Here is a 25,585-nt window from a genome sequence, read left to right on the forward strand (position 1 = left end):
ATCCTGGTTTAAGGGGGGGGGGGGAATTACACTTTTGTGCTACTAATGGGTTATGGTGTAGGCAGCCTAGACAGTTAACTTGACTAGCCTTTCGAGAAACTTAACACATTTTATATATTGTTGTAATAAATGCTATTGCTACGAATGGTTTAGCAGTAGTTAACTTAGGCTGAATTGCTATCGATGTGGGTAGGGGTGAGCAGGACACGGCCAGGTAACTTTTCTTGCTTTCTGTGGTTTCAGGGGAATGCTCCATATTGGCGGCAAGCGATATGGCTTGGAACCAGTCAATGGATCAGATCGATTTGAGCACTTCTTCTATGCATTAGAAAACTCTCCCCATGAGCCCTTTTCATGTGGTGTGCCAGATGATGACCACGAGCAGAGCACAAAGACTTTTCTCAAATACACAAATATCTCACACAGTCCCTTCAATTCGGACAAAATTCTAAGGGTAAAAAGCATTTGTACATTGTTTTTCGAAAACAGTCCACCTTGTCTAAACTTTTTATTCCAGCTTTTAGCAGCAATCCTTTCTGGTTTTTAACTGACACTGGTGGTTTATTTCCAACAAATCTCTCTGTGATACTTTATTTTCATAGTTAAAATATTCCCATAAAAAGAGGGCAAGGATGAAATAGAAAAGGATATTTTCATACTAATTTCAGTTTTACTCAGATAATTTGCATTACACCTTTCTGCTTGCTCCATACCCCAGGTGAGTCAAATTATTGTGGTGTTGTTAAGATATATGGTTTTATTTACACACACACACACACACACACAGAGAGAGAGAGAGAGAGAGAGAGAGAGCATGGGATGGAAGGGCTTACAGCATTGCGCTCCAATAGATCTTTCTTCCCCATTGGTTTCCAGGGAACCCCTAAGTCCAGTTTAGGCTCAGCACAGAGCAAGGCATGTTTCGCTTGCTCACACAATCTACTTAGTTCATGGGTAGGCAAACTAAGGCCCAGGGGCCGGATCCAGCCCAATCGCCTTCTAAATCTGGCCCACAGACGGTCCAGGAATCAGTGTGTTTTTACATGAGTAGAATATGTGCTTTTATTTAAAATATATCTCTGGGTTATTTGTGGGGCATAGGAATTTGTTCTTTCCCCCCCCAAAATATAGTCTGACCCACCACATGGTCTGAGGGACAGTGGACCAGCCCCCTGCTGAAAAAGCTGACCCCTGCTATAGTTCTTATACCTAGAATCATGTGACAACCAGCTAGATGAGATGAGTGGGGAGAATGACTAGCATCTCTTAGTTGTAGCTATTGCTGCCTTGCTTATTCTTTGAGATCTTGATTTTAGGGCACTTAATTGAGCAGTCAAAGCCATTACCTTAGCAAAGGAACTGGTTTGGCAGGTTCCACAGCCTCTTCTACTAGATTCTAACCCTTACTGGATACAAGATCACAGAATGAGATCCAAGGACATAATCTAGACTGACCCCCCCCCCCAACTTACAATGGTGCGTTAGAAAAATTATAGAATGCCAGTTCAGCCAACGAATTGGCCTTTTCCTTAGATGCCTGGCACCTCCTAAAACATTTTATTTACTTTTTATAGTTAGCTTATCTATTTAAAGTACATCAAAATAAAAAAAATGCAGTGTGGAAATTTATGTAATGTCATGTGGTCTGTTTTCCTTGTTACAGAGAAGGCGAGCCGTTCTGCCAGAGAAGAGATATGTCGAACTGTATATGGTTGTTGATAAAAATAGGGTAATTTCTCTCTCAACCCAATGCATTTTGCCAAAGTATTTGAATTTCCTGCTCTAGAACATCTTATATTTTGAATTGTTTCAGTACTTGCGGAAGAAATCTGATGCTGAAGCTGTACAAAAGGAAACAGTAGAACTGGCTAATTATGTTGATGGGGTAAGTCATCACAGAGACATTCATCAGACTGTGCTTTATCACACTATTTTGCAGAAAATGTCAAAACACAACAGTAATATTTTCTTCAGCAACTGGATTATATCAAATTAGTAAGTGTGCAGAGGCTAATTGCATGGCCTGCCTTAGCAGAATCAGGCTCTTCTTATGTTCAGATGTGTAATCGTTTTGTTTATTGCCAGGCTTTGCATACTGTGGAGTCAGCAAAAATTGTGCTTAACAAAAGCATACAAAACTGTAAGATTTAGGTTTGCGATCCTTCAGAATATTTAAGAGAGCCTGAAAATACTGGGCGCATGTATGAAAATGATTCCAGTCAAGACATCTCTTGGAAAAATTATTTGAAGAAGAATCAGAATTTGGGAAAATAATTCTAGGGAAGAACAAAAAATTATTATCTAATACCTATAGCATTTTATTGGAATGGGAGACAAAGGACGAGTTGGCGAAGGAGGCAATGATTCATTGGGCATCTGATTTTGGATACAGTATAGAACTATCAGCCTGGGAAAAACTATGGAACAACATGATAAAATTTTCAGCATGTCATACAATTAGAGAAAACATCCAAAGAATGATTTTCAGATGGTAATTAATGCCTAGTAAACTGGTTAAGATGTATAAAAGAGGATTCAACTTATGCTGGAAATGTTTAGGCAAGGAGGGCATGTTAATCTATGTGTGGTGGCAATGCAAACTTGCAAAAAATAATAATCCGGGGAATGATTTATGAAGAACTAAAGAAGATGCTCCAATGCTCCTTCCCGAAGAAACCAGAAGCATTCTTGTTAGCTATAACAGGACAGCATATTCCAGATAAAGTTTAAAAACCTCTTCCTTTACACAACAGCAGCAGCAAGGTTAAAGGTAAGGGGACCCCTGACCGTTAGGTCCAGTCGTGGCCGACTCTGGGGTTGTGGTGCTCATCTCGCTTTATTGGCCGAGGGAGCCGGCGTACAGCTTCCGGGTCATGTGGCCAGCATGACTAAGCCGCTTCTTAGTCTGGTGAGCCAAAGCAGCGCACGGAAACGCCATTTACCTTCCTGCCTTGACATGCTTTCGAACTGCTAGGTTGGCAGGAGCAGGGACTGAGCAACAGGAGCTTACCCCGTCATGGGTCGGCAAGTCCTAGGCTCTGTGGTTTAACCCACAGCGCCACCCGCATCCCTAGCAGCAAGGTTACTATATGCTAAAATGTGAGAGGACAGGGAAATCATGACAAAGGACCAGTGGTTGCTTAAACTAACAGAATATGTCAAAGTAGCCTCTACGACGGCCAAAATAAGAAATACAAATAGGAAAACAGTGGTAAGCGAGTGGGAATAACTAGAAGGGTATCTAAAACAAAGTGGTATAAATATAAATTTGCAAGTAGGGATGAACATATGAACAAATAAACAAAACAAAAAGTGAAGCACAGAGGAGGAAAAGAGTAGAAAACTCAGAGTTGCAGCAAACCAAAGAGACTGAAATAGGTTGTCAAGGAAAGATAGGTTGGGAAGTCCATACGAGATGAGATAGGAGAAAATGTATGTAATGGAAATAAATATAACTGATTGTAACTGAAAAATGCATATACAAATATTTTTTTAAAAAAGAAAGAAAATGAATCCAGTCAAGATATCTCTGGGAAAAAATATTTTATTCTGGTGACCTCCAATTAAAAAATTATGTAGTCGTACCTCATAAGTCGAACAGAATCTTTTTCCAGAAGTCCTTTCGACTTCCAAAACATTCGACTTCCAAACTGCGGCTTCTGATTGGCTGCAGGAAACTCCTGCAGCCAATCGGAAGCCCCATCGGGTGTTTGGCTTCCAAAAGAACATTCGAAAACTGGAACACTCACTTGGCAAACCAGGGGAGCTTTTGAAGAACAGGTACTCATTCAGGAAATCACGAAGTTCCCATTTGAAGAGTCATCAGTCCTGATACTGGCCAAGTATCTGTAATCCCACTGTTAAACTTAAAAAGCAAGGATTTCATTATTACTTCCTTGCAGTCAACGGTGTGTGTTGGTTTGTGTGTCCTCCTAATTTAAGAGAGAGAGAGAGCTTTGAGATTGGAAAATGCTTCACAGGGCATCTAATGTGAAGACAGATTTTCAATAGTGCTGATAGAGATAAACAGCTATGCTCCCATGGCCTGGGGCTAATGGAGAGCTTTTCTCATTATCTTCCTGAGTGTTGTTTGTACATGGAAGCAGGTTTAAGAGCAGCTGATCTTAAGCAACTTTACTCTGAAATAGGTCCCACTGTGCTCCTGAAGGCTACCTAAGTTTGCTGGAGATTTGCAGCTTGTGTCCTTTCTTGCTCTCTCTCTCTCTCTCTCTCTCTCTCTCTCTCTCTCTCTCTCTCTCTCTCTCTCTCCCTCCCTCTCTCTGTGTGTGTGTCTTTCTCCAGCAACACAAAAGCACCACAGATTTACCGGTACCTAACAGCAAGGGCGTCTTACCCAAAGAGGCTAGTGGCACGGTGTGCCAGGGCGTCAAGTTTTGGAGGGCGCCAGGAAGAGGCAGAGGCTGGATGCAGCACCTCCTGTCATCAGCTCGCCGCCCTCGCCCCCCTCTGCCATGCCACGCCGAAGCAGCGCTGCATCCGGAGCCTCCATCTGCCATGGCCACCATGGCACAAAGTGGCCAGCTGAGCTGGGAGGTGCCGCAGCCAGCCTTCGCCTCTTCCCCACCGGAGGAACTGCCCTCCAGCCACTGCCCACCTCCTCCAACTCCGCTGGCAGCACTGTCCTCCCTAAAAAACTCTGGGAAATGGGGGGGGGGGCGCCGGAAGGAGCTTTGCACCACGACGCCGGATATGCTTTAGATGGCCCTGCCTAACAGTAAAATTACTCTTGAAATTAGGGATATAACTAGTGATAAAAATGTTGCCAGAGCCCACTTCTTTGGTGTTCTTAAAAAAAAAAAAACATTAGACAGCATTATGAGTGCCACAACCCCAGAGTCGTCCGCAACTGGACCTAACAGTCAGGGGTACCTTTACCTTTTTACTTACACCATAGCAGTGTAAAATGGAATTATATCAGGTGGAGAGCTCTGCCAACTGGCTTAATGCCCTGTTAACTCTAGTTAGACAGGACTGCCCAGTAACCTCCCACCACCACAGCTCCCTACATCTTGAAAGGCATTGCGGAGCCATGTTTCACTACTGTTTCAGCAGTGTCAATTGCTACTCCTGTCCCTTTGCATTGAGTATGTTGTGGATTTTTTTAATATCTCAAGCCCCACAGTTGCTCATAGGCTCCTTGTGACTTAGAAATATTAGCACCACCACCCTGCAACCTGGTGTGGTTTTTAAGAGCCCATGAAGCCAGTTTTGGCAATCACGGTACTTTAGGTCATTTGTGAATGTGTGCTTCTTACACTAAATTCCATTACACTCCTGAAGAGTCCTGTTCCCCAACACAGATACAATTCTCATTGGGAGCAACGGCCTTTGGTGAAATGCTTCAAGGTTGGGTGACTGTGGGATGTGAATCATATGCAGAGCTTGTTTAGATGTACATCTGTATGCATGATGGGGAGCACAATTCATCAAAGAATGTGTTGTCTTTACTGTGTTGAATGCATACCTACTGGGAGCAGATGAAGCAGAGGTGGCTCCTCTACCTTCCTTGTAGCACAACCTTCCTTTGGTGGGTAGAGGTGGACAAACACCGAGGATTTGGGGGAAACAATACCTAATCAAATTCTTATATCTTCATAATAATGACAATTTTGTATGTGCAGATGTTCAGTCCTTTAAATATACAAGTTGTCCTAATTGGGCTAGAAATATGGACTCAAGGAAACCCTATAGATGTGGATAGTGGTTCAGCTGGAGATGTGCTGGGCAAATTCGCATCCTGGAGGGAGACAAATCTCCTGAAGAGGTCACGAAATGATGTCAGCCACCTCATCATGTAAGGTTTCCCGTTCTCTACATAAACCTATCTATGATTACTGACTGGGACCTTGAACTCTTGAGATTCTGCTGCCCAAGGGAACAACTCAGTTTAGGAAACTGCACTTAACCTGCATGCTTCATATGCTTTGTCCGGTCACATGTGTTGGTTTTCCCCTTCAGAGTGTGCAATTTTAAGTTCTGAGAATCTGGCAGAAGATGTGGGTTGAGTGCCTTGTGTGGGTTCTTGTTTTTTTATCTTGGGAACTGGCCGCTATTTAAAGAGAGGTTGTGGTTCATGGATTAATCCAAGGCGGAGAGGGATAGGGCTGAGAACAAAAGTGACTGGCTTGATAGTTGTGTTAAGTGAGGAGGAGAACATTTCTCCCAGCCCCACCATCACCCAGCCACAGAACAGATGTGAATCTAGGAAGCTGCTCAGACCACTGGTCAGTGGCTGTCCAGGGTTTCTCCCAGCCCTGCAAGGAAATGCCAGAAACCTTTGAACCTTTGACCTTTCTCGTGCTTTGCCACTGAACCATAGCCCTTCCGCATACCTGGGCTTTATACGTTCCTGAAGTTTTAGCAGAAAGAACTTTAACATACAGGTCTTGACCTTATTCCTGCAAGCAGGAGGACTCAGCATGTTTTTTTTTCTGATGTGAAAGTTGAAATTCTTGTATGTTCTGTTAGATGCCATATTAGATGTCACAGATCGCACTGCACAGCCCAGAACATATTTGAAACGCACTACATTCATTCTTTTCCTGCATTGCAGAGGGAGAAGTGCATTTGGTGCAACGGTTGGAATGGCTTTTGTTGGCACAGTCTGTAGTCCGAATCACGGAGGGTCAATCAGCACAGTAAGTACACTATATTCTCTCAGTTGTGGACATGTTGGCCTATTAAGTAGAAAATGCGTGCCAAATCCAGCCAATTCAACAGGACCTTAAGATTTGCCATGAGGTTGCTCGTTATATTTATCAATTATTTTATTTAAATACATACACATACTGTTTGACAGTAACAGAATCTCAAACTGGATTACAAAAAAAATGTTTTTCAGATATGTAATGAAAAAGCAAGATGTCTTAGCAAAGTGTCCTAGCAAAGGCATACCTACATCTACATTGTATACATTTAGTCCAGTTCTTGATTTTGGCAGAGCTTCAGTCAATTTTTGCCTTGATTATATGTTTAGACATGCAGTCAACAGCAAAACAAAATAACCACTCATTAAAAAGGATTATAGTGAGCAGAATGATAATTTCTGGTATAGCTATCTGCAGTGCAATGGGAAGGAGAATCTAATTTTGTACTATGCAGTGGCGTAGCGTGGGTTGTCAGCACCCGGGGCAAGGCAAGTAATTTGCGCCCCCAACCCGTGAATTTGCGCCCCTTAACCCATGGATTTGCGCCCCCTAACCCTAACCCCTAGATGTTGTGCCCGGTGCGGCTGGCCCCCCCTGCACCCCCCACGCTACGCCACTGGTACTATGATAGCTCAAATTCTATTTCAATTAAAAATGAAAATTAATTAGAGCCGTATATGTTTTCTTATTTTTAAAATCAATCCAACCTCTTGCACACGTTTCTGTGATTTTATAAGGCATGATTATACTTTTTGAAGCATATCCCATGGACTGCACAGTGCAGTTCTCAACATCTCTACTTGGAAACAAACTCCACTGAGTTTAATGGGACTTGTTTCCAATAAGTGTCTATAGAATCAATGCTTAAGAGCTGTGCTTTAAAATAAGAAAAAAAATGACAGTGTTAAAAATGGAAGCTAAGGGTGTTGCAGAAAGTACTAGATTCTAGATTCCATGCTTGCTGGTATCGCTGAGGGCTGATGAACACGAGTTGGACAAATGCAGTTAATTATGAGTTGATAAAAGATTGTAGAACATGGACTTCTATAATATGAGTAATAATTATAGGGCAGAAGTTTACTACAGTATTCTTTTTATAATGCTCTATTTGAACTATTCATGACGTGTTAAATAGAATCGACCACTCTCTCTCCCCTCCATGAAACGATACAGTAAGGGAGGGGGGCAGATAATTAGTTTTTGCCTAGACAACAATATACCTTGAGTTGGCTCTTCCTGTACTACTCGGGTAAGTCTCTCATACGATTGTGCCTATGGGTGTTATTTAACTAGACATTAGCACTAAGACAAGGGGATTTCACACTGTCTCGCTCTGCATACCACCATTTCTGCTCCAGAGGGTTGGAGAAAACCCCAGAACTGATTTAGTGGGCAGGAGACAGGGCAAACATTCCCTTGCACAAGGAGAAATCCTTGCACAGATGGAACATTCTCCATAGAGCTAGGCTGAATACAACCATAGATGTGTATTCATATTTCCTTGTTCCATTTAAGCAAATGGAGTGAAGAAAAGAGAACTTTCCTGCCTTTACTATGATGGATTGTGGGGAAATGGGCTGCTAATCTGTAAAACAGTAATGGGATGCAAAATCTACTATGTAATAGTATACATTGTTTGGAAGTCTTTGAAATATTAAGCAGTTTAGAAATGCTTTTTAAGTAAATAAATATGATATGATATATGATATAAACCATGTTCTCCCAAGATCCTGAATTAACTTCCCGCTAGGGGATTTTCTTGATTAACCAGAAGTGTTGCTCCTGGTAGTAGATAGATCCCTAGTGAATTTGCAGTCTAAATTTTAATGTCAGAAGGAGAGTGTGGGAAGAGAGAATAGAGAAATGAGGTATCTGTGTATGGTTTCCCCCCTGTTCATATAGGCAAGGAGGAACTGTTGCTCCAGAGGTTCTATCACTTCACATAATGCTAACACTGTCGATCTCTTTGCCAGTTTAACCATGACGCTGTGATAGCTCACGCTACAGTTGTTGCACATGAGCTAGGACACAATTTGGGAATGAATCATGATGACGGAAGATGTCCAGGTCAATACATTATGCACGGTTCAGATAAGTAAGAGCTCTTATTTATTTTATTATAGCAACTTCTATTATTTATTTTTAATCTGTAGATTGGGGGTCTATCTGCCAATCTTCTGTTGGTGCTTAAGATCCATCAAAGGCCACATCTGCGCTATACACCTAAAGCAGTACCAAACCACTTTAAACAGTCATGTCTTCCCCTCAAAGAATCCAGGAAGCTGTGATTTGCTGAGACTTCTATTCCCTTCACAGAGCTACGATTTTCAGAGTGATTTAACAGTCAATCCCTCTTCTCAGGTGGGCCTTATGGGTGGCCCAGCTCTGTTCCTTTCCTTCTTTTGCAAAAAGCGCACACAGTTTTCATTCCTTAAAATGGGAAGTAGTTGATATTGATAAGACGATTTCTAGTGTCAAAATGCACTACTTCATAGTCTGGACAAATAGATATGCAAAACACTGGCAATTTTGTGCTTTCTAGTGGGTCCAAGAACTTCAGCAGCTGCAGCGCCAATGATTTTGAGGACCTCATCTTGAGAGGCAGAGGAACCTGTCTTCGAAATCCTCCCAAGCCAAGTGATATTTACACAGAGCCTGCCTGTGGCAACAACATTGTGGATAAAAATGAAGAATGTGATTGTGGCACACCAGAAGTAGGTGTTTCTTGAATTAATATTATTTAGATACAGCATTCGGTGCATTAATTTGTTCCTCCCACTACCCCCACCCTGTGTTTGGTGTAGTGCAACAGCGAGTTAGTGAAATTTTTTATCCAGTGCTACTCCAGACTGAGTCAAAGAACAGGGCAGGGGAAGAGGAGGTTTTGTATTTTGTTTGACCACCCTGTCACCCTGACAGATGTGGAGGTTACCACCGCTCTAGGCAATGTGCACCATTTCTGTCAGGAGGCAGAAATGGTGCACATTGCCTAGAGCAGTGTGCCCTCACACCTGCTCTGTTAGGCATGGATAGAGGAAAGGGTTATGAGAACAAGGGGAACTCCATGTGTAACAAAAGGTAAATACTTAATAATCATGTCAAGAAGGAAGGGATCACGAAACGGGAGGTTTTACTGCCATTTATAACACTGTGCCTCAGTCATCTTCTGCCTTGTTCTGTGTAAGGGGTAGAGGCGCCCTGAGACAAAGAGAGCTGTACAAGAAAAAAACCACCCTCTCTTCACATCCACACACCCCTGGTTCCCTTTCTAAGCCCCTGGAGCAAAGATAAAAGATTCCTACAGAGCACTGGTTCACTGCAATGGAAACTGGTGGGGAGGAATGCCCAGCCAAATTCTCTTCTCTGCCCACCCTCCCAAGCAATAAACTAAAACACGCAGTGTGATTCTGACCAGATCTACCCAGAGGCAAGTCCTAGTGAATTAATGGGGCTTTCTACCTGAAAAATGGGGGGTTAGAATTGCAGCCCTCCAAATCAAAGCCTCTAAAAAGAACGGAAGACATGTGTGCCCCCCCCCAGTTGAAGGGGACTCTCTAAGGAGGGATTCAGTTGCTTTTGACAATTTAGCACTCAAGTGTCCAAATGAAGTCTTTTTTCTTAACAGGAGTGCACCAACCCTTGTTGTGATGCTGCTACATGCAAGCTAAAAGCTGGATCAGAGTGTGCTGAAGGATTGTGCTGTGAGAAGTGTCAGGTAAGCTAGATTGCCCTTTCTGTACATGTGCAGCACAATGCTATGCATATTTACCCAGAAGCAAGCCCACTGGAGGGCGAGGAGTAGCCATGAGGTGTTAGAGAACAGAGCTGTGTGTGTCACCCTGCATGTCCTGCTCCCCCTAGGCTAGCTTAGGTGTGGCGAAGGATGCTGACCCATAACCAGTGCTGAAGGAAAATTGAGCTACTGGTTCAGTGAGGAATGTAAGAAGGCACTGGTTTCTGTTCCGCCTTGTACTTGTCCTATGCAGTGCTGTTTCCATTCCACTGCAGTTTGGCTTCTGACAAAAACAGTGCTATTCATTTCAGTGTCCTCTAGGGTGAAATTTTACATAATTCATTTGTAATCATTACGTTATTCTACACCATTAATTTCAATGCAAAGGAAACAATGCAAATGGAAGGCATGGAGATAATAAATTACATACCATTTGCACATTGAAAACAACACCAATGGCGAATACCGATTGCATCCTGCATCAATTTCTGTTCCAGATATAGGATGAATAAGCAAACACCTGCAATTTCTGCTTGCATTTCTTGAAGGATTCGCCAACATCCCTGGTTTCAGAACATGGAATTGGGGGTGGGAAGTGTTTGGAGAGCTCTATCTTGTTCTTCCCCTCGGGCAGCAAAATTTACTGGGCTGGCCCTGCTTCTTGCCTTCTTTTTTTTTGCCATGGTTGGAACAACTACACCTTCTGCCATATTTCCTTCAGTATTGCTAGCAACCCTATCAACTTACCCTTTTATTGAAGCTGAGCACTAGGAATTGTTCCTGCCTCTTCTCCCTTTTTACAAGCTTCTGTCACAGGCATTTTTACTCCTCTTTCTCCTGTGTCAGTTCCATGTACAGCATTTTTGTTATGGTTACCAAACAAACAAAATAAATAAAATTCTGTTTTCTAGTTCAAGGTTGCAGGAGTGCAGTGCAGGCCAAAAATGAATGCCTGTGATCTCCCTGAGTATTGCAATGGAACATATCCCAACTGCCCAGATGATGTGTATATCATGGATGGCTACCCATGCAACAATATGAAAGACTATTGCTATGCTGGAATTTGTCAGAATTATGATTCTCAGTGTGAATCCCTCTTTGGAAAGGGTAGGTTTTAAACGGTTTATAGGCCATGTAACACAACTGATATTAAGTTAGCAGAAACAGCTATGTTACACATTAAGAAAACGGACTATTTTTTGACAAATACAGTTCTGTTGTTTTTATAGGAGCAAAGAAAGGGCCAAATGCTTGTTTTGAAACAGCCAATAGTAATGGAGACAGGCTCGGCAACTGTGGAATGTCAAAAGGAGAGTTTGTTAAATGTTCTCAAGCGTAAGTACTCAGGAAGTCATATTTATACTCTGTTGCTTCATGGAAGCCGAAATCCTGATGGAGGATAGGCGATGGTTTCATAAACCATGCTTTATGAAACTGTAGCCAAGCTCCAGAGGCGGTTTGAGGTGGTTTGACTGGTGCAGTCACACTGGGTGCCACGCTGCAGAGGGTGACAAAATAATGCTTTTAGAATGGAGTGCAAGAGGCAGGGGTGCCGAATTTTAGCATCATACAGGGCCCAAAGTTCACCACTGATGCTCATCTCTCACACTTCCCCATTTACCATCATGCATTGGTTTTGACACAGATTCTAGTTGGCATCGAGCCATTATGTTTAAAGCAGGGGACCCCAACTTAATGCTGGTTAACAAATTGGAATACAATCCTGGTTTATTATCCTCATTAGTTAAATGATATTAAGCCAGAGTCCCCCAGTTTGGATATAACAGGGAACTCTGGATTAATACAGGACTGAATCTTAGAGCAGCTGGCACACAATGGGAAGTAGAAACACATTGCCACAGCGCTTTCCCACAGCTTCATAAACCATGCAGGATAGCTGCTCTGAAGCTGATACATGCGGTCCAGACTTTACGCTGTTAAACTGCTAATATGGATCATCTAGTTTGTACAAACATGTTATTGGTGGCATTTTAAAAACTGAAGCAAACAGATGTATGCTTGTATAAACATTAAAAGATGGATGGTATTTTGATATTTACTCTGGTGTTCCCTTAATTTTTGTATTTCATTTTTATTGCAGCAATAGCCTATGTGGCAAAATTCACTGCACATCTGTCAGTCAACAGAATCTTCCATCCCAGATATACAGCCAGATTCAAAATGGCGTTAGGTGTGTGACTACTGATTTTGCTCTGGGATCAGATGTTCCCGATCCAGCTTTGGTTAACAGAGGCACAGCTTGTGCAGAAGGGAAGGTAAGAGAGTGTCCTTCACATCACCAACTCCCTGCTCAATGATATAGCTGCAAACAGGATTCAATTACAGTCCGAGTTATGTCTGTATTTCCAAAACTGCCTTTTTGTATTGTTTGTACGGCCAACCATTTTTTTCTAACCCCATCTCCTGATAAGCAGCGATTCCACAGTTGCAGCTATTCACTTGCAACCTGCCATATAGCTTTAGAAGGCACAGATGCCATGCCTGGGAACAAAAAGCCGATTTGTATCTCATGGAAACCTTATAATAAGCCATCCACAGAAACCTGGTTCCTTAATTGTGCGCTTCAAGTTTCAGATGTACAGTGGTACCTCAGGTTAGATGCTTCAGGTTACAGACTCTGCTAACCCAGAAATAGTACCTCAGGTTAAGAACTTTGCTTCAGGACGAGAACAGAAATTGTGCATCGGTGGTGTGGCAGCAGCAGGAGGCCCCATTAGCTAAAGTGGTACCTCAGGTTAAGAACGGTGTCAGGTTAAGAATGGACCTCCAGAACGAATTAAGTTCTTAACCCGAGGTACCACTGTAATTTTAAGCCATTGTTAAAGAGTTATATGCATAGGCTGCAGCAAGCCTCATGCTGGCACCCAGCCTCCTTCCCTCTCTAGCACACACCAGAGGATGAGATTTGAAGCATCCACTTCCATTTTTAAACTTACTAGAGTTCCCCACTGTGCCCAAACTCTGGTTAGTTAAAACACTAGCTACCCAAACAAATCAGAATCATAAACCGTGATGTGATTCCAGCTTGCTTGAACTAACTAGAGTTTAAAGTATCCAGAGTTCCTCACATTCCGACACAAAGGTGTGGTGCAGTGGTTACGGTGCTGGACCAAGACCTGGGAGACAAGGGTTCAAATCCCCATTCAACTATGAAGCTCACAGGGGGACCTTGGGCCAGTTGTTGCCTCTCAGCTTAACCTACCTCACAGGGTTGCTGTGGGGATTAAATGAGGAGAGGAAGATGCATGTATACCACCTTGAGCTCCTTGAAGTGTAAAGAGGTGGGATAAAATGCAGCAAATAAATAAATAGTTGAATGTGAAATCTTTTGCTCTCCTTTCCTTGGTTGCAAAAGAGTTGTTCAGAGGAAGGAGGGATGGTGTGAGCCCAAGGCTTATTGTGGTTCATGCAGGTAATTCTAAGCTATGGTTTAGTGTTACATCCAAACTTATGATTTAGCATGAAGTCTGAGCCTGCCCGTTGTTTCTGCATTACACTTTGGTATTTTTAAAGACATACTTTCCAACTTTAAAGCTTGTGTTCCTTTTTCTTTTTTCAGGCCTGTGTTGATTTCAAGTGTGTCAGGGCAAGCCTGCTTGGCTACAATTGTGATGTAAAGAAAACATGCAATGACCGTGCAGTAAGTAAGAAAATGATGATCCTATTATTCCAGTGGTAGAGCAGAAAAAATATTCCAATATTCTGGCTATAAAAGCAGTTCAGCTACTGAGAAGATTTGCTTGCAGTCTTTATTGCCACCAGAAACAATTGCTGTAAAGGAGTGGGCAGCATGTGGTTTGAATAGCTATTTCCTGCACCTTGCCATCAATTTTGTGAAGCCCTTTTAATATGGCTTTCAGACCAGTTTCAAAATCAGGATTCACCCACTATACAGAATCGTAATTCTGAACCTGTTTTGGTGGTAAGCTCTGTTCCCATATATTTGCACAGTAGCACCAAACATGCCACCCTGAGCTCCTTTGGGAGAAAAGGTGCGATATAAATTTAATAAAATAAGAAAATAGTTTGTTTTTTATTTAACAAAATTTATATACAACTTGATTGTAGCAAAATCTCTAAGCAGCTTACAAGAAATATTAAAATGATTAGCAGCAACAATTAGAAACATTTAAGAACTATTAAAATATTTGGCAGCCCACCTGTTTTGTACGTGGGAACTATCATGCATGCTGCTGGTTTCAGCAGACACAATCTGGAGCCAGACAATGTTAGCATCATGGAACACATTTAGAAATGGCATATCACTAAATCAGGCCCATGTTCTTTATTCCATAGCATACGTATCTGTCGTTTGCTCTGGTTGTACTCATTGCTTTTTTTCTTCCGAAGTCAAGGAAAGCTGTTCATCGTAGCATTTCCTCAAGGAAGTCAGAACATAATGGTGCCTAATGCAGGGGTGGAAAACCCTCTGTTTGTTCCTAGACTTCTGCTCCCATCATCCCTGACCAATGGCCAACAGCTTCACCATCCCCAGCCTAATTCTTCACCTCTTTTTTGGTCCTTCTTTCCTGTAGGTATGTAACAACAAAGGCAATTGTCACTGTGATCCTGGATGGGCACCTCCTTATTGTGACAAATCTGGATACGGTGGTAGCATAGACAGTGGCCCAACTCACATAGGTAAGAATGAGCTAGAGCAGGGTTTCCCAAACTCGGCCCTCCAGCTGTTTTGGATTACAGTTCCCACCATCCCTGACCACTGGTCCTGCTAACTAGGGATTATGGGAGTTGTAGTCCAAAAACAGCTGGAGACCTAAATTTTGGAATCCCTGAGCCATAGGGATTAGGCTGGGTATGAAGAAGGTGGTGCTAGATGAGGAACCTTCTCTTCTGTTGCACCATGACATTAATCCTATATTAAAAGCAAAACACATAATTTTCATTGCCTTTTCTCCTTTAGATACATCACTTCGTGATGGCCTGCTGGTGTTTTTTCTGCTTGTGTTGCCCCTGCTAATTATAGTAGCGGTTGCAATTGTCAAGAGGGATGCAATTAAAAGACGTATTTTCAGAGGACGGAGAAGACGCCAAAGGTATGAAAAGAATAAGATCGGTTTTTAAAAACCAGAAATGTGTGCTGCATCTGTGACAAGGTTAAGTCAGGCAGTGTTAAAACAGTGAACAGCAGCAAAATACTGTATCTAAAATAATGAAAATCAGTTGTGGTCCCAGGGCTTCAGATTGCCTTCTCCCAGAAGATGGTGTGTACCAGAACCAAATTGAATATTTAATGGAGAAAGACATGTATTATTTTAACCTACCTGTTTACGTTACGTTTTAAGGGCTGAAAATGCACGGCAGGCGAGACAAAGCAGCACTCCAGGTGGACCAAAGCCCCCAGTAAATAATAGGCGGGTAAGAATATTTATTTTTTTCATCGCAATGTCTTCTTTGAAGTTACTACTGATGAATGAAGTTTGAGCTAATCTTTCGGCTCTCCATAGGCGCTGTGGATTTGACAATGATTTTTCATTCAGAAATGCAATTCTGCAGAAGGTTAGATCAGTTACATTAAAATAGTGCGTGGTATTTTGCTAGAATGAAAAGATGCAGTAAGCTTCACTGCTGTGGTAAGAACCATGAATTTGCCTTACGATACATTTCTTTTCCCTCTGCAGCCTACGACGTCAAATTCTGGAATCTTTACGATATCACACTTTCCTGCTCCAAGGTTTGCACTTTTAAATCTTTTCAGCTTAATTTTACAGGCATCTGTGCCTACAACTGGGGCAAACATTTAAACTGAGCAAAGACTGGAGATTCAGCAACATTTGAACTGCCCACTGAATCCCTTCTCAGAGAGTCAATATCCAGGGAAAGGTTCTTGAATCCCAGATCCCTGGTGTGAATATCAGCAAGGCCTTCAGCAGTATTTTGCCCATAAACATTTTTCCTGTTCACCTCTTTTTACCTATGGCTTCACTTGTGCAAAGAGTTCGCAGTTGATGTGCAAGAGGCGGTAATCAACCGTGGTTCGTTCCAGAATGTTATTGGAGTACAATTCCCATTATCCCTGAGCACTGGCTATGCTGGCTAGGGCTGATGGGAGTTGTGGTCAAAACAAGGATACCTTATTGGCTACCCATGGCATAAAGTAGTAGAACTCTGGCAGAGTAGCTGTCATTCATACAGAGGATACAGTCGAAATAAGTAAGGAGATAGGTAGGTGGAAGTATTCATTATGTTTCTAGAAAGTCTGTCACTATTGACCAGCCTCTGAAATATGCCACCAAATACACATTACTAATACTGCATGTTATCTCCTTTAGGCCACCCATACAAGCAAACCTTGGACCACGTCCATCAAGACCTCCTTTACGTCCACCAATCCCACCCAGACCTGTTTATGCAACTCCATCCTGAGAATTTCTCAAGAGGGTTAGATGGACACATTAAACATATGAGAGGGTAGCAGAAATCTGCCAGTGCTAAACCTGTTACATATTTTTGAAAGTATTATTTTTTATCAATATACAAGTGAAGACCTCATTTTAATTTCTAAAAAAACTGTTGAAACGGTAACAAAAGAATATGGGAATTTTTTTCTGAATCTCTAGATAGACTAAGGCTGCCTTAATCATTAGATCAGTGATTCCCAACATTTTTTTTCTGCAGACCACTTGAAAATTGCTGAGGGTATTGATGGCCCATTGAATGATTATTTTTTTGCCTGTTATAACGACGGTAATGTGCTGTGCTAGATGCTGTATGATTTTTAAATTGTATTTTTATTGCTTCTTCTATTGTATTTTATGGTATTACTCTATTACAATACACTAAAATACAATATAAGAAATTAAAGAAGCAATAAAAATGCATCTAAAATCAGTATTATTATTTAATACCAACACACGGACCACATAAACTAAGTTTGTAGACCACTGGTGGTCCATGGACCAGTCTCAGAACTCATGTATTAGACAGCAGAATACTGTTTGTGTTGTGTCACATTAGCCATCAGGACATATACATAAATACACCCCTCCCAACACAGGGACAAACTGATGCAATGCTAAATGTGCAATTAGAAATCATTTTAGGTTTCCAAATTTTGATATATTTTTTTTAAAGGATGCACAAGGGGTGATTTACCACTGGGATTGCAGCACACAAGAAATGGAGGTCTTGATTAAAATAGCTTGCACACAACACACACCTAAGGCACAGCTGCTAGCCTTAGAAAAAAGGTCTCATTGACGACAAAGGCAGCTTTCACCCTAAAGCTGGCTTCCTCAAACTTGGCCCTCCAGATGTTTTTGGTCTACAACTCCCATGATCCCTAGCTAGCAGGATCAGTGGATAATGGGAATTGTAGTCTCAAAACATCTGGGGGGCCAAGTTTGAGGACGCCTGCCCTAAAGCTATTTTCAAAGCTGAGGAAAGAGAGGTGAAACCTATCCTCCGCTATACTGCAATCCTGATGGAAATCACTCCCCTACACACCCATTTTATATATATTTAAAACATGACACGAGTTCTAGATACTTCATCTAGCTTTGCCCACAGCTTTTCTGTGAATAATTGTTCCTTAAAATTCAGCTGCTTTAAACATAAAACAAACTGTGAATGAAAAACAATGAAGGGGGAAAAACCATTTTCTGAGTAATTTGCCCCCAATTCACTAAGGGGGCGGCATATGCATGGAATTGTGAGTGCAGAACCAAAGGAAGTGCATGGAGATAGAACTGATACTGAAAATTGGGTCAGGGGCAGGATTTTACAGACTCTGAGTGCTAATTACATGGTTGGCAAAGTGGACATTAATTTGTTTGAGAATAGGGGCTGACTCCAGTTGTTTGTCCTCAACTGGTATTGCCCAAGTTCACAGTTGTTAAGTTCCAAAATACTGTAAATGGATATTTTTCAATATGCCTTTTTGCACTAAAGTAGGCAAAGTACTCCTAAATTAACGGTCTGGTCTTCCATTTCTATATTCCAAACCTGTGGCAGGGGGCATAATTATGCACCCTCCTTATTTAATTTTAATATATAGTAATTTAAATCTTGGTTACAATATTGTAGCAACAGCTCACACTGTCAAAATCATACCTAATCACACCCATTCCACAGTGTTTTTGTTTTGGAAGTGAATGAATGTACAATCCGATTGCTGTGAATGCTATATTGTTAGAAACAGTAAATTATTTGTACGGGTATTTATTTGCTGGCTCAAAAAAAAATATCTAAGTGGTGTATATAAAGCAATAAAATAATTAGCAATAGATAAAAGCAGTAGCATTTAAAAATGAGTAATACGCAATGAAATTATATGCCCAGATAGGCTTGCTGAAAGTTTTAGCAGACATTTAAAACACTTTAATGAAGTTGTCTGCCCAATCAGAGAGTTGGAAGGGACTACAAGGATCATCTGTTCTATTCCACCCCCTGTAATGCAGGAATCTTTTGCCCAACATGGGGTTTTAACCCCCACAGTTAAGCTTATTTTTCTGAGAATGTGGGCTGTAAGGTTTGCTTACAGGTCCGAAAATGCCAACAGAAATCAAACTTCTAACAATACTTTTCAACTACTACTTTTTCTAATACCTATAACCATTTTGTATGCAATTTTGCACAAATCGCTATTAAATACCGGCAGGAAAATGCCGGTACTTTACACAGTTGTATTTCAATGGCAATCTCCGTGAACTATTTTGTAAGAAATAAAATACTTTGCTATTTAATTTGCACGTGTGTTTTTTTTATTGCAAGTTGGTAATATTTAAAAGCAATAACTCTTTGAAAAATCATTAGAAATGTAATTTATTTTCATACAATAGATCGATATGCCTGCTCTATCAATACCGTTTAGCAGTTTTCATTAAAAGCAACTTACAGCGCAACCAACAATCAGAACAAACTTGCCTTGTCCTCTATTGCATGTGGCCACCCTAAACTGCTGCCCAATCACTGCAAGCGACAAAGGGGTGCCGGGGCTCCCCGCTTGTCTCCTACGTGCAACGACCGCTTTTGCTCCTCTAGAGCCCAGCGTCGAAAGCAACCCGGAAGTCCGGTGCGCGGAAGAAGGAGGAAGCTCAGTCTCTTTAGAACTCCCTGCGCCGAAGTCCCTCCCCAGCGCGCCTGCGCAGTGCTACCGCGCGGTCAACTGCGCAAGCGCAGAACTGTGAGCGGTCGGTCCCTTCCAGTCACGGGAGTTTTAACGCTCTGCACGAGCGCGGGGCCTCATGGCGGAAGAGCTACGGCGCGCCGGAGGCCACCAGCTGGGGCTGTGTCTGCTTTGCGGTTTACCTGCCGCGGGCAAAACGACGGCGGCGCAGGCCCTGAGCCGGGTCCTGAGGGAGCGCAAAGGGTGGCGCTGCGTCCCCCTCGCTTACGACGACCTCATCCCTCCGGAAGCTTTCGACCAATCAAAGGAGAGCTCGGGACAGCGCGAGCAGCAGCCGTTGGTCAGTAGCCTCCGCCCCCTGCTCCTTATTGGCCAATGTGGTCTTGCGATTCTCATTGGCCAGGGAAAGGTCTTCGCCTGCCCGGGTGATCTTTCAGTGCTAGCACAGCAGCTCCAGGTTGGCAGCAGGATGCGCCCCAGCTTTATTTTCCTAACGCTGTCATTGCCAAGGATCCTTTTCCTTCTGATGCCTCGCAGCTGAATCCAGCTAGGAGATCTGGTGCTTTAGGGTCACCTGCGGGGTTTGCTCACCAAGTTTGCTAAAATAGTAAAAAAAAAAAATCTGGGTATTGAGGGAGCCTGGTAAAGGTAAAGGGACCCCTGACCATTAGTCCAGTCACGGACGACTCTGGGGTTGCGCACTCATCTCGCTCTATAGGCCGAGGGAACCTGTGTTTGTCCGCAGACAGCTTCCGGGTCATGTGGCCAGCATGGTGAACCAGAGCAGCGCACGGAAACGCTGTTTACCTTCCCGCCAGAGCAGTACCTATTTATCTACTTGCACTTTGACATGCTTTCAAACTGCTAGGTTGGCAGGATCAGGCACCGAGCAATGAGAGCTCATACCATCGCAGGGATTTGAACCGCTGACCTTCTGATTGGCAAGCCCCAGGCTCTGTGGTTTAACCCACAGCGCCACCCACGTCCTTTATTAAAGTAATCTGCTGTAGCATGGCAGCGATAAATGACAAAACTTACCATTCTTCTAAATCGGCTGTGATTTGCTCCAGCTGCCGGCAGAAGGTTTTGCGTATTTCAATTTGCATCAAGAAAAGTGAGCTCGTTTTTAAACCATCTGTATATATTTTAGTAACATGAAGTTAAGCAAGACTTGCCTGCATATTTAAAAAAAGCATCTTGTTTTCTATTATTTTCTGCTGAAAGTTCCCTTTCTGAATCTTAATGTTTTGCTGTTTTGATCCCCCTGTACGGACTGATAAACCAGCACAGTGTTATGTCTTGTTTTACAGCATTTCAGTATGCTGGTTGCTGGTTCAGGGCCCTTTGGGCTGAAAGGCAATATATAAATAAACCGGTGGTGGTGGTATTTTGCAAAGCAGTCAGTTCAGTCTGGGCATTTGTTGACAACACAAGCTGTTTAGAAGATGTGAAATTACTTAATATTCATTTACAGAAACAACCAAGAGCTTATCATTACCTTAAAGACAAATTTGTTGCAAAATAATCCCTTCTTGGACATTCCTGTGGCTTCAGTGAAGTCCATGAAATTTACACTGCAATAGGACTGCAATCCTAACTCCTCTTACCTGGGAGAATTCAGTAGGACTTCCTTCTGAGTAGGCATGGTTAGGGTTGTGCTATAAATCTGTTGGCCTTTAAGGCACCAAAAGAAAAAGAAAGATAAAAGGCTAAATTACTTTCTGTGATAGAATAAGTGTACTACTTGATCTGTTGTTGATTTGTGGTAGCATATAAAAACTTAATAGTGTGTAATTATTACTATTTCATTTTCACATGGTTACCCTGCTGGAGTTACTACTTACATGCATTGTAGAGGGGTTAGCATGTTTGTTGCAAGAGAAACAACAGTTTTGTGGTAGTTACACTAATAGTTGGGGAAGACTGGTAGCAGCATATTTTATTAAACTGGGATTTTGCAGCACAATGCCTGTAAGGAGGGAAGAGTTTTGGTTAAAATGGCATGGGTGGGCCATGCAGAGAATTATAGGCATGATTGATGCTAAGAAAGAATAGCAAATCATCTAAAATATCAAGAGGACAAATGCTGTTCATTTAACACTGCAGCCAATAGCAAAACCTTCGTTGCTGTTAATGTTTCCAGTTTTTATCCAATATCTTGAACTCTAACCATGAATAATTGTCTTTTTACTTTATAGATGTCACACTGGAGATTATACCGTCATGAATTATTGCTGTATCTTGAACATTTCCTTCAAAATTTTATTAAAGAATGCCATTATTCTCCTCCTCCAAACAGAACTGAAACAACATGGAAAAGGTTTGCCTGCTATCTGAAAGAACAAGAATTAATATATCCAAGAACAGGAACTGAAGACACCGCATCTTGTCAATATTTAATAGATTTTATCCCTCTCAGACCAATATATTTTATTTTAGATGACAACTTTTATTATCGGAGTATGAGATATGAAGTGTACCAGTTAGCTCGCCAGTGTAAGTTTGATATTATATTTTAAGGTAGTGGCTCAGCCTTATGACTCAACAGTGCAAACCATGATTTGGGATGTTATGGCTAAAAGGGATTCCTATCCTTGTTGAGCAGAGCAAAGTTCTCTTGTTGTATCTTAGGGATTCCTATCTGTCCCAAAGATTAATAAGCTGCTACATAGAACACCTAAACTATGATAGCATTCCGGGCAGCAACTTGTGATACAGAACTGGCCATTTCTCCATTGGTAGTGAAGCTGGGATTGTACTCCTTGCAGATGTCGGTTTCCTTCCACCTGACATCCTATACATTTTGTGGTTCAGACAGATAAACTGCTTTGGCTGCCATGACCAGTGCCAGGAACGAGACATGGAGAATAGAACCAAGCCAATTTGTCTGGAACTTTCAATTGTTTTCTGGACTATTGCCTCCTGAACAGGGTAGCTAGTTTAGAAACTGGAGGCCCTGAATAGCAATGGCTTAGTTCCTGAGTAGCTAATTTCAGAAAGTGGTCCTGGATAATGAGAGTTTGTGTTCTTGGTACATTTATTTTATATCATTCCATAGGGCTTCATCTTCCCCCCCGCCCCTTGTAATATTTAGACCAATCACTGCAAGGGCATCCAGTGTTTTGGAGTTGGGAGTTCTTTCCTTAATATCTGATTCTGATGAGCGTTGAACTGGTGTCTGGGCTCAGTAATGGACTGGATTACTGAGGTACTGTTGGTGGGTAGTTTGGGTGGGAAGGTGGTGCTCAGTAGTTCTAGATGTAGCTGCCATCTCCTTGAAAGATCGAGTTTGCATCTTGAGGTGCTCGTTGTCCCCAGCTTTGTCACCGGAAGAACAAGAGTTTGTCTGTGTGGCACAGAGTGCCTTCCACAAGCTGAGGCTGGTACACCTGCTTCTGGACATGTACAGCAGTCCAAGTTCTGTTAACCTCCAGAATAGATTACTGCAACGTGTTACGGAAGGCAGTTTGGAAATTGCAAGTTAGTTCAAAACATAGCTGCCGGGCTGCTAACTCGTACCAGAAGTTGGGATCACATTTCAATAGTGTTTGAATAACTTCACTGGCTTCTGGTCTGTTTCCAGAGTTATAATTTTTACCTAGAAAGCCCTAATGGCTTGGGGCTAGGATACCTGGAGGATTACCTGCCACCATAGCAGCCACCTGGATAATAACATCTTGCTGCTGCTGCCACCGCCTTTTCTGTTACAGTGCCCTCTTGTGGAAAACTCTCATCAGGCAGTTTTGCCTGGTCCCTATGTCATTTTTTCAGGGAATTCCATTTTAATTTAATTTATTTAGCAGTTTTGTTCCCTCTGATGTTATTTTTATGCTACTTGTGTTATGCTTTTTAGTGTTGTTCTTCATTTTTACATATTATGGCATTTCTGTCCCACCTCCGCATCCTAAGTGATCTTGGATCAGACACAATAACCAGTGAAAACCAAAAGTAAAATAACATTACGAATAATTATTACCATTCCATCGGCTTAATACAACCAGGTTCCCACATGTACATGTACTTCAGAAGGCCTGGCAGAAAAGGAAATTCAGCTGGTTCTAAAATAAAGATAAAGTAGGTGCCAGTCAAAGCTCTGAAAGGAAGTTCTTAGTCATTGATATACCAGGCCTCCCCAAACAATTACCGGGTCTGGGCAGGACTATATGAGGAGAGGTGTTCCTTCAGATACCTAGCTCCTAAGCCATTTCAGGGCTTTATATACTAGAAGCAAAACCTTGAACAATTGGCCTTGGTGGCAAATAGGCAACCAAAACAGGTGTTTGAGAATCTGTGTTACATAGTCTTGTGCAAGCTCTATTTATAATGAATACTAAACTCTGAAATACTTAGGATCCCACATCCTTACTTCATGGTGATACAGAAGACCACCTTATTGTGTGCAAAATTCCTGTGTGTGTGTTACGCCTACACTTTTCAGAAACCATGGAGAGATTAAAATGACCCTCCTATCATCCAGGAATATTTTTATATTTGTCTAGATACACTGGGCTTCTGTCAGTTGTTCCTAGATTGTCAGGCTGATGTTTGTTTAGAGAGAAACAGTCGGAGAAAACAACCATTACCTGAAGAAACCATCCTTGCAATGGTGCAGAAAATGGAAGTTCCAAATCCAGAGAAATACGCCTGGGAGCAGAACAGCCTCATTCTGAAGACTACAGAATGTTCAGTAGAAGATAAGTATGTATGAAAGCAATTATTTACATTGAATTAAATGGAGGCTTCACAGACATCTGCGGGCCTAGAAGAGTGTAGAACTCTGGAGTTGTGCAGCGCTTCTCTATTCATTGATATTTGCCTTGGAATAGCTTTGCTGCAGGGCACCTAGCTGCGGAAAGGGACATAGCTCAGTGATAGTACACATGCTGAGCATGTAGAAGGTCCCTAGTTCAATCCCCAGCATCTCCAGGCAGGGCTGTCTGAAACTCTGGAGAACTGCTGCCTGTCAGTGTAGACAAAAGCTGAACTAGATCGGCCAATGGTCTGACTCAATGCAAGGCAACATCCTGTCTGACGAATGGATGTTGTTAATGTTACAGTTGTATAAGGGATTGTTATTTTGACTGGATTGCAATTGAGATGAATAAAATTTTGGAACACAGAACTATGAAGTAAATCACCAAACCATCAATTCTAGCAAGTGGGAGGCCACCTAAATTATATAATTTGTCATCTGGATGGTTGGGATTAGTAATTGTATTATAATTTGGCAATGTTATAATGAGGCTGCCATTGGATTATTCTAACTGAAAACTAATAAAAATTATTGTATATATATAAATAGAGAATCAGAAAACAAAAGAAACCCTTGCCAATCTACTGCGGCTCACCCTGAGATCCAAGATTAGATCCCAATTTACTCTTTGCTCACTCTTTTCTCTGCTGTCCAACCTCATTGATCTCAGCAAAATTCTTGCCTTGGACACTTCTGTGATGCCAGGGTCCCATCCTTAGGCGAGTGCTTACATTGCATGTGCATAGTTAGTCTTTCTTTAACATGTTTGTTTTCTTGACTTTTTCAGTCTTCAAGTGCTTGATTTGCTATCTACTGCTCTGGAAAATCCAGTGAAACCCCTGGAAGAGAATACAGAAGTAAAGGTAATATGGAACTATTACATTGGTAATAAAATAGACATTTGATGCCTGGCACTTCTGCTGATAATAATCCACCGGTGGAGAATTGTCCACTTTGGAGGAGAATGTTTCCTACACAGGAAATCTAAGACTCACTTTCTGCTCATAAAGGAGTTTGTGCTGTAAAGACAATTGGTGGAATTTAGTGTTGTGTCATTAGAAACACTCCATCTGCACAAGCACATCGGCTTTCTAGATGGAATAATTCCCCCCGTCACACACAGTTCTGGGGGTTCACACAGTTCTGGGGGTTCACACAGTTCTGGGGGTTACCCCCCTCAACCAATGAGGTATAGGGGAAGGCTCACTGCACAAGTGGAAGTCATTATGCAGGGCTTCCTATAGTGGGGTTCATTAGATGAATCCCACCCTATAGTAGTCCTAACTCAGAGGAAACTCACTGAAGTTCATAATCATGTCTAACTT

General features: G+C 42.0%; 2 protein-coding genes across 4 annotated transcripts in view; both read left to right on the top strand.

Annotated features, from left to right (window-relative positions):
- LOC309370690 (disintegrin and metalloproteinase domain-containing protein 9-like) overlaps positions 1 to 19,124 on the top strand; it is a 33,585-nt gene extending 14,461 nt beyond the window's left edge. For all 3 annotated transcript variants that reach the window (XM_081912674.1, XM_081912675.1, XM_081912673.1), the window contains exons 7-23: positions 244 to 454; positions 1,664 to 1,729; positions 1,814 to 1,885; positions 5,643 to 5,815; positions 6,575 to 6,659; positions 8,642 to 8,763; positions 9,211 to 9,382; positions 10,294 to 10,383; positions 11,313 to 11,508; positions 11,631 to 11,736; positions 12,503 to 12,677; positions 13,982 to 14,062; positions 14,958 to 15,063; positions 15,344 to 15,476; positions 15,726 to 15,798; positions 16,062 to 16,114; positions 16,713 to 19,124. In XM_081912674.1, coding sequence (XP_081768800.1) covers positions 244 to 454; positions 1,664 to 1,729; positions 1,814 to 1,885; positions 5,643 to 5,815; positions 6,575 to 6,659; positions 8,642 to 8,763; positions 9,211 to 9,382; positions 10,294 to 10,383; positions 11,313 to 11,508; positions 11,631 to 11,736; positions 12,503 to 12,677; positions 13,982 to 14,062; positions 14,958 to 15,063; positions 15,344 to 15,476; positions 15,726 to 15,798; positions 16,062 to 16,114; positions 16,713 to 16,806 — 2,008 coding nt within the window. In that variant the 3' untranslated portion in view covers positions 16,807 to 19,124. The remainder of the gene's footprint in view (positions 1 to 243; positions 455 to 1,663; positions 1,730 to 1,813; positions 1,886 to 5,642; positions 5,816 to 6,574; positions 6,660 to 8,641; positions 8,764 to 9,210; positions 9,383 to 10,293; positions 10,384 to 11,312; positions 11,509 to 11,630; positions 11,737 to 12,502; positions 12,678 to 13,981; positions 14,063 to 14,957; positions 15,064 to 15,343; positions 15,477 to 15,725; positions 15,799 to 16,061; positions 16,115 to 16,712) is intronic.
- PSTK (phosphoseryl-tRNA kinase) overlaps positions 1 to 25,585 on the top strand; it is a 69,865-nt gene that overhangs the window by 42,451 nt on the left and 1,829 nt on the right. The window contains exons 2-5 of the mRNA XM_081912842.1: positions 17,783 to 19,847; positions 21,706 to 22,003; positions 24,007 to 24,205; positions 25,048 to 25,123. Of these exons, the coding sequence (XP_081768968.1) occupies positions 19,626 to 19,847; positions 21,706 to 22,003; positions 24,007 to 24,205; positions 25,048 to 25,123 (795 nt within the window). The 5' untranslated portion in view covers positions 17,783 to 19,625. The remainder of the gene's footprint in view (positions 1 to 17,782; positions 19,848 to 21,705; positions 22,004 to 24,006; positions 24,206 to 25,047; positions 25,124 to 25,585) is intronic.

This window comes from Podarcis melisellensis (assembly GCF_964234715.1).
Source record: "Podarcis melisellensis genome assembly, chromosome: 5".
NCBI classification, from domain to species: domain Eukaryota; kingdom Metazoa; phylum Chordata; class Lepidosauria; order Squamata; family Lacertidae; genus Podarcis; species Podarcis melisellensis.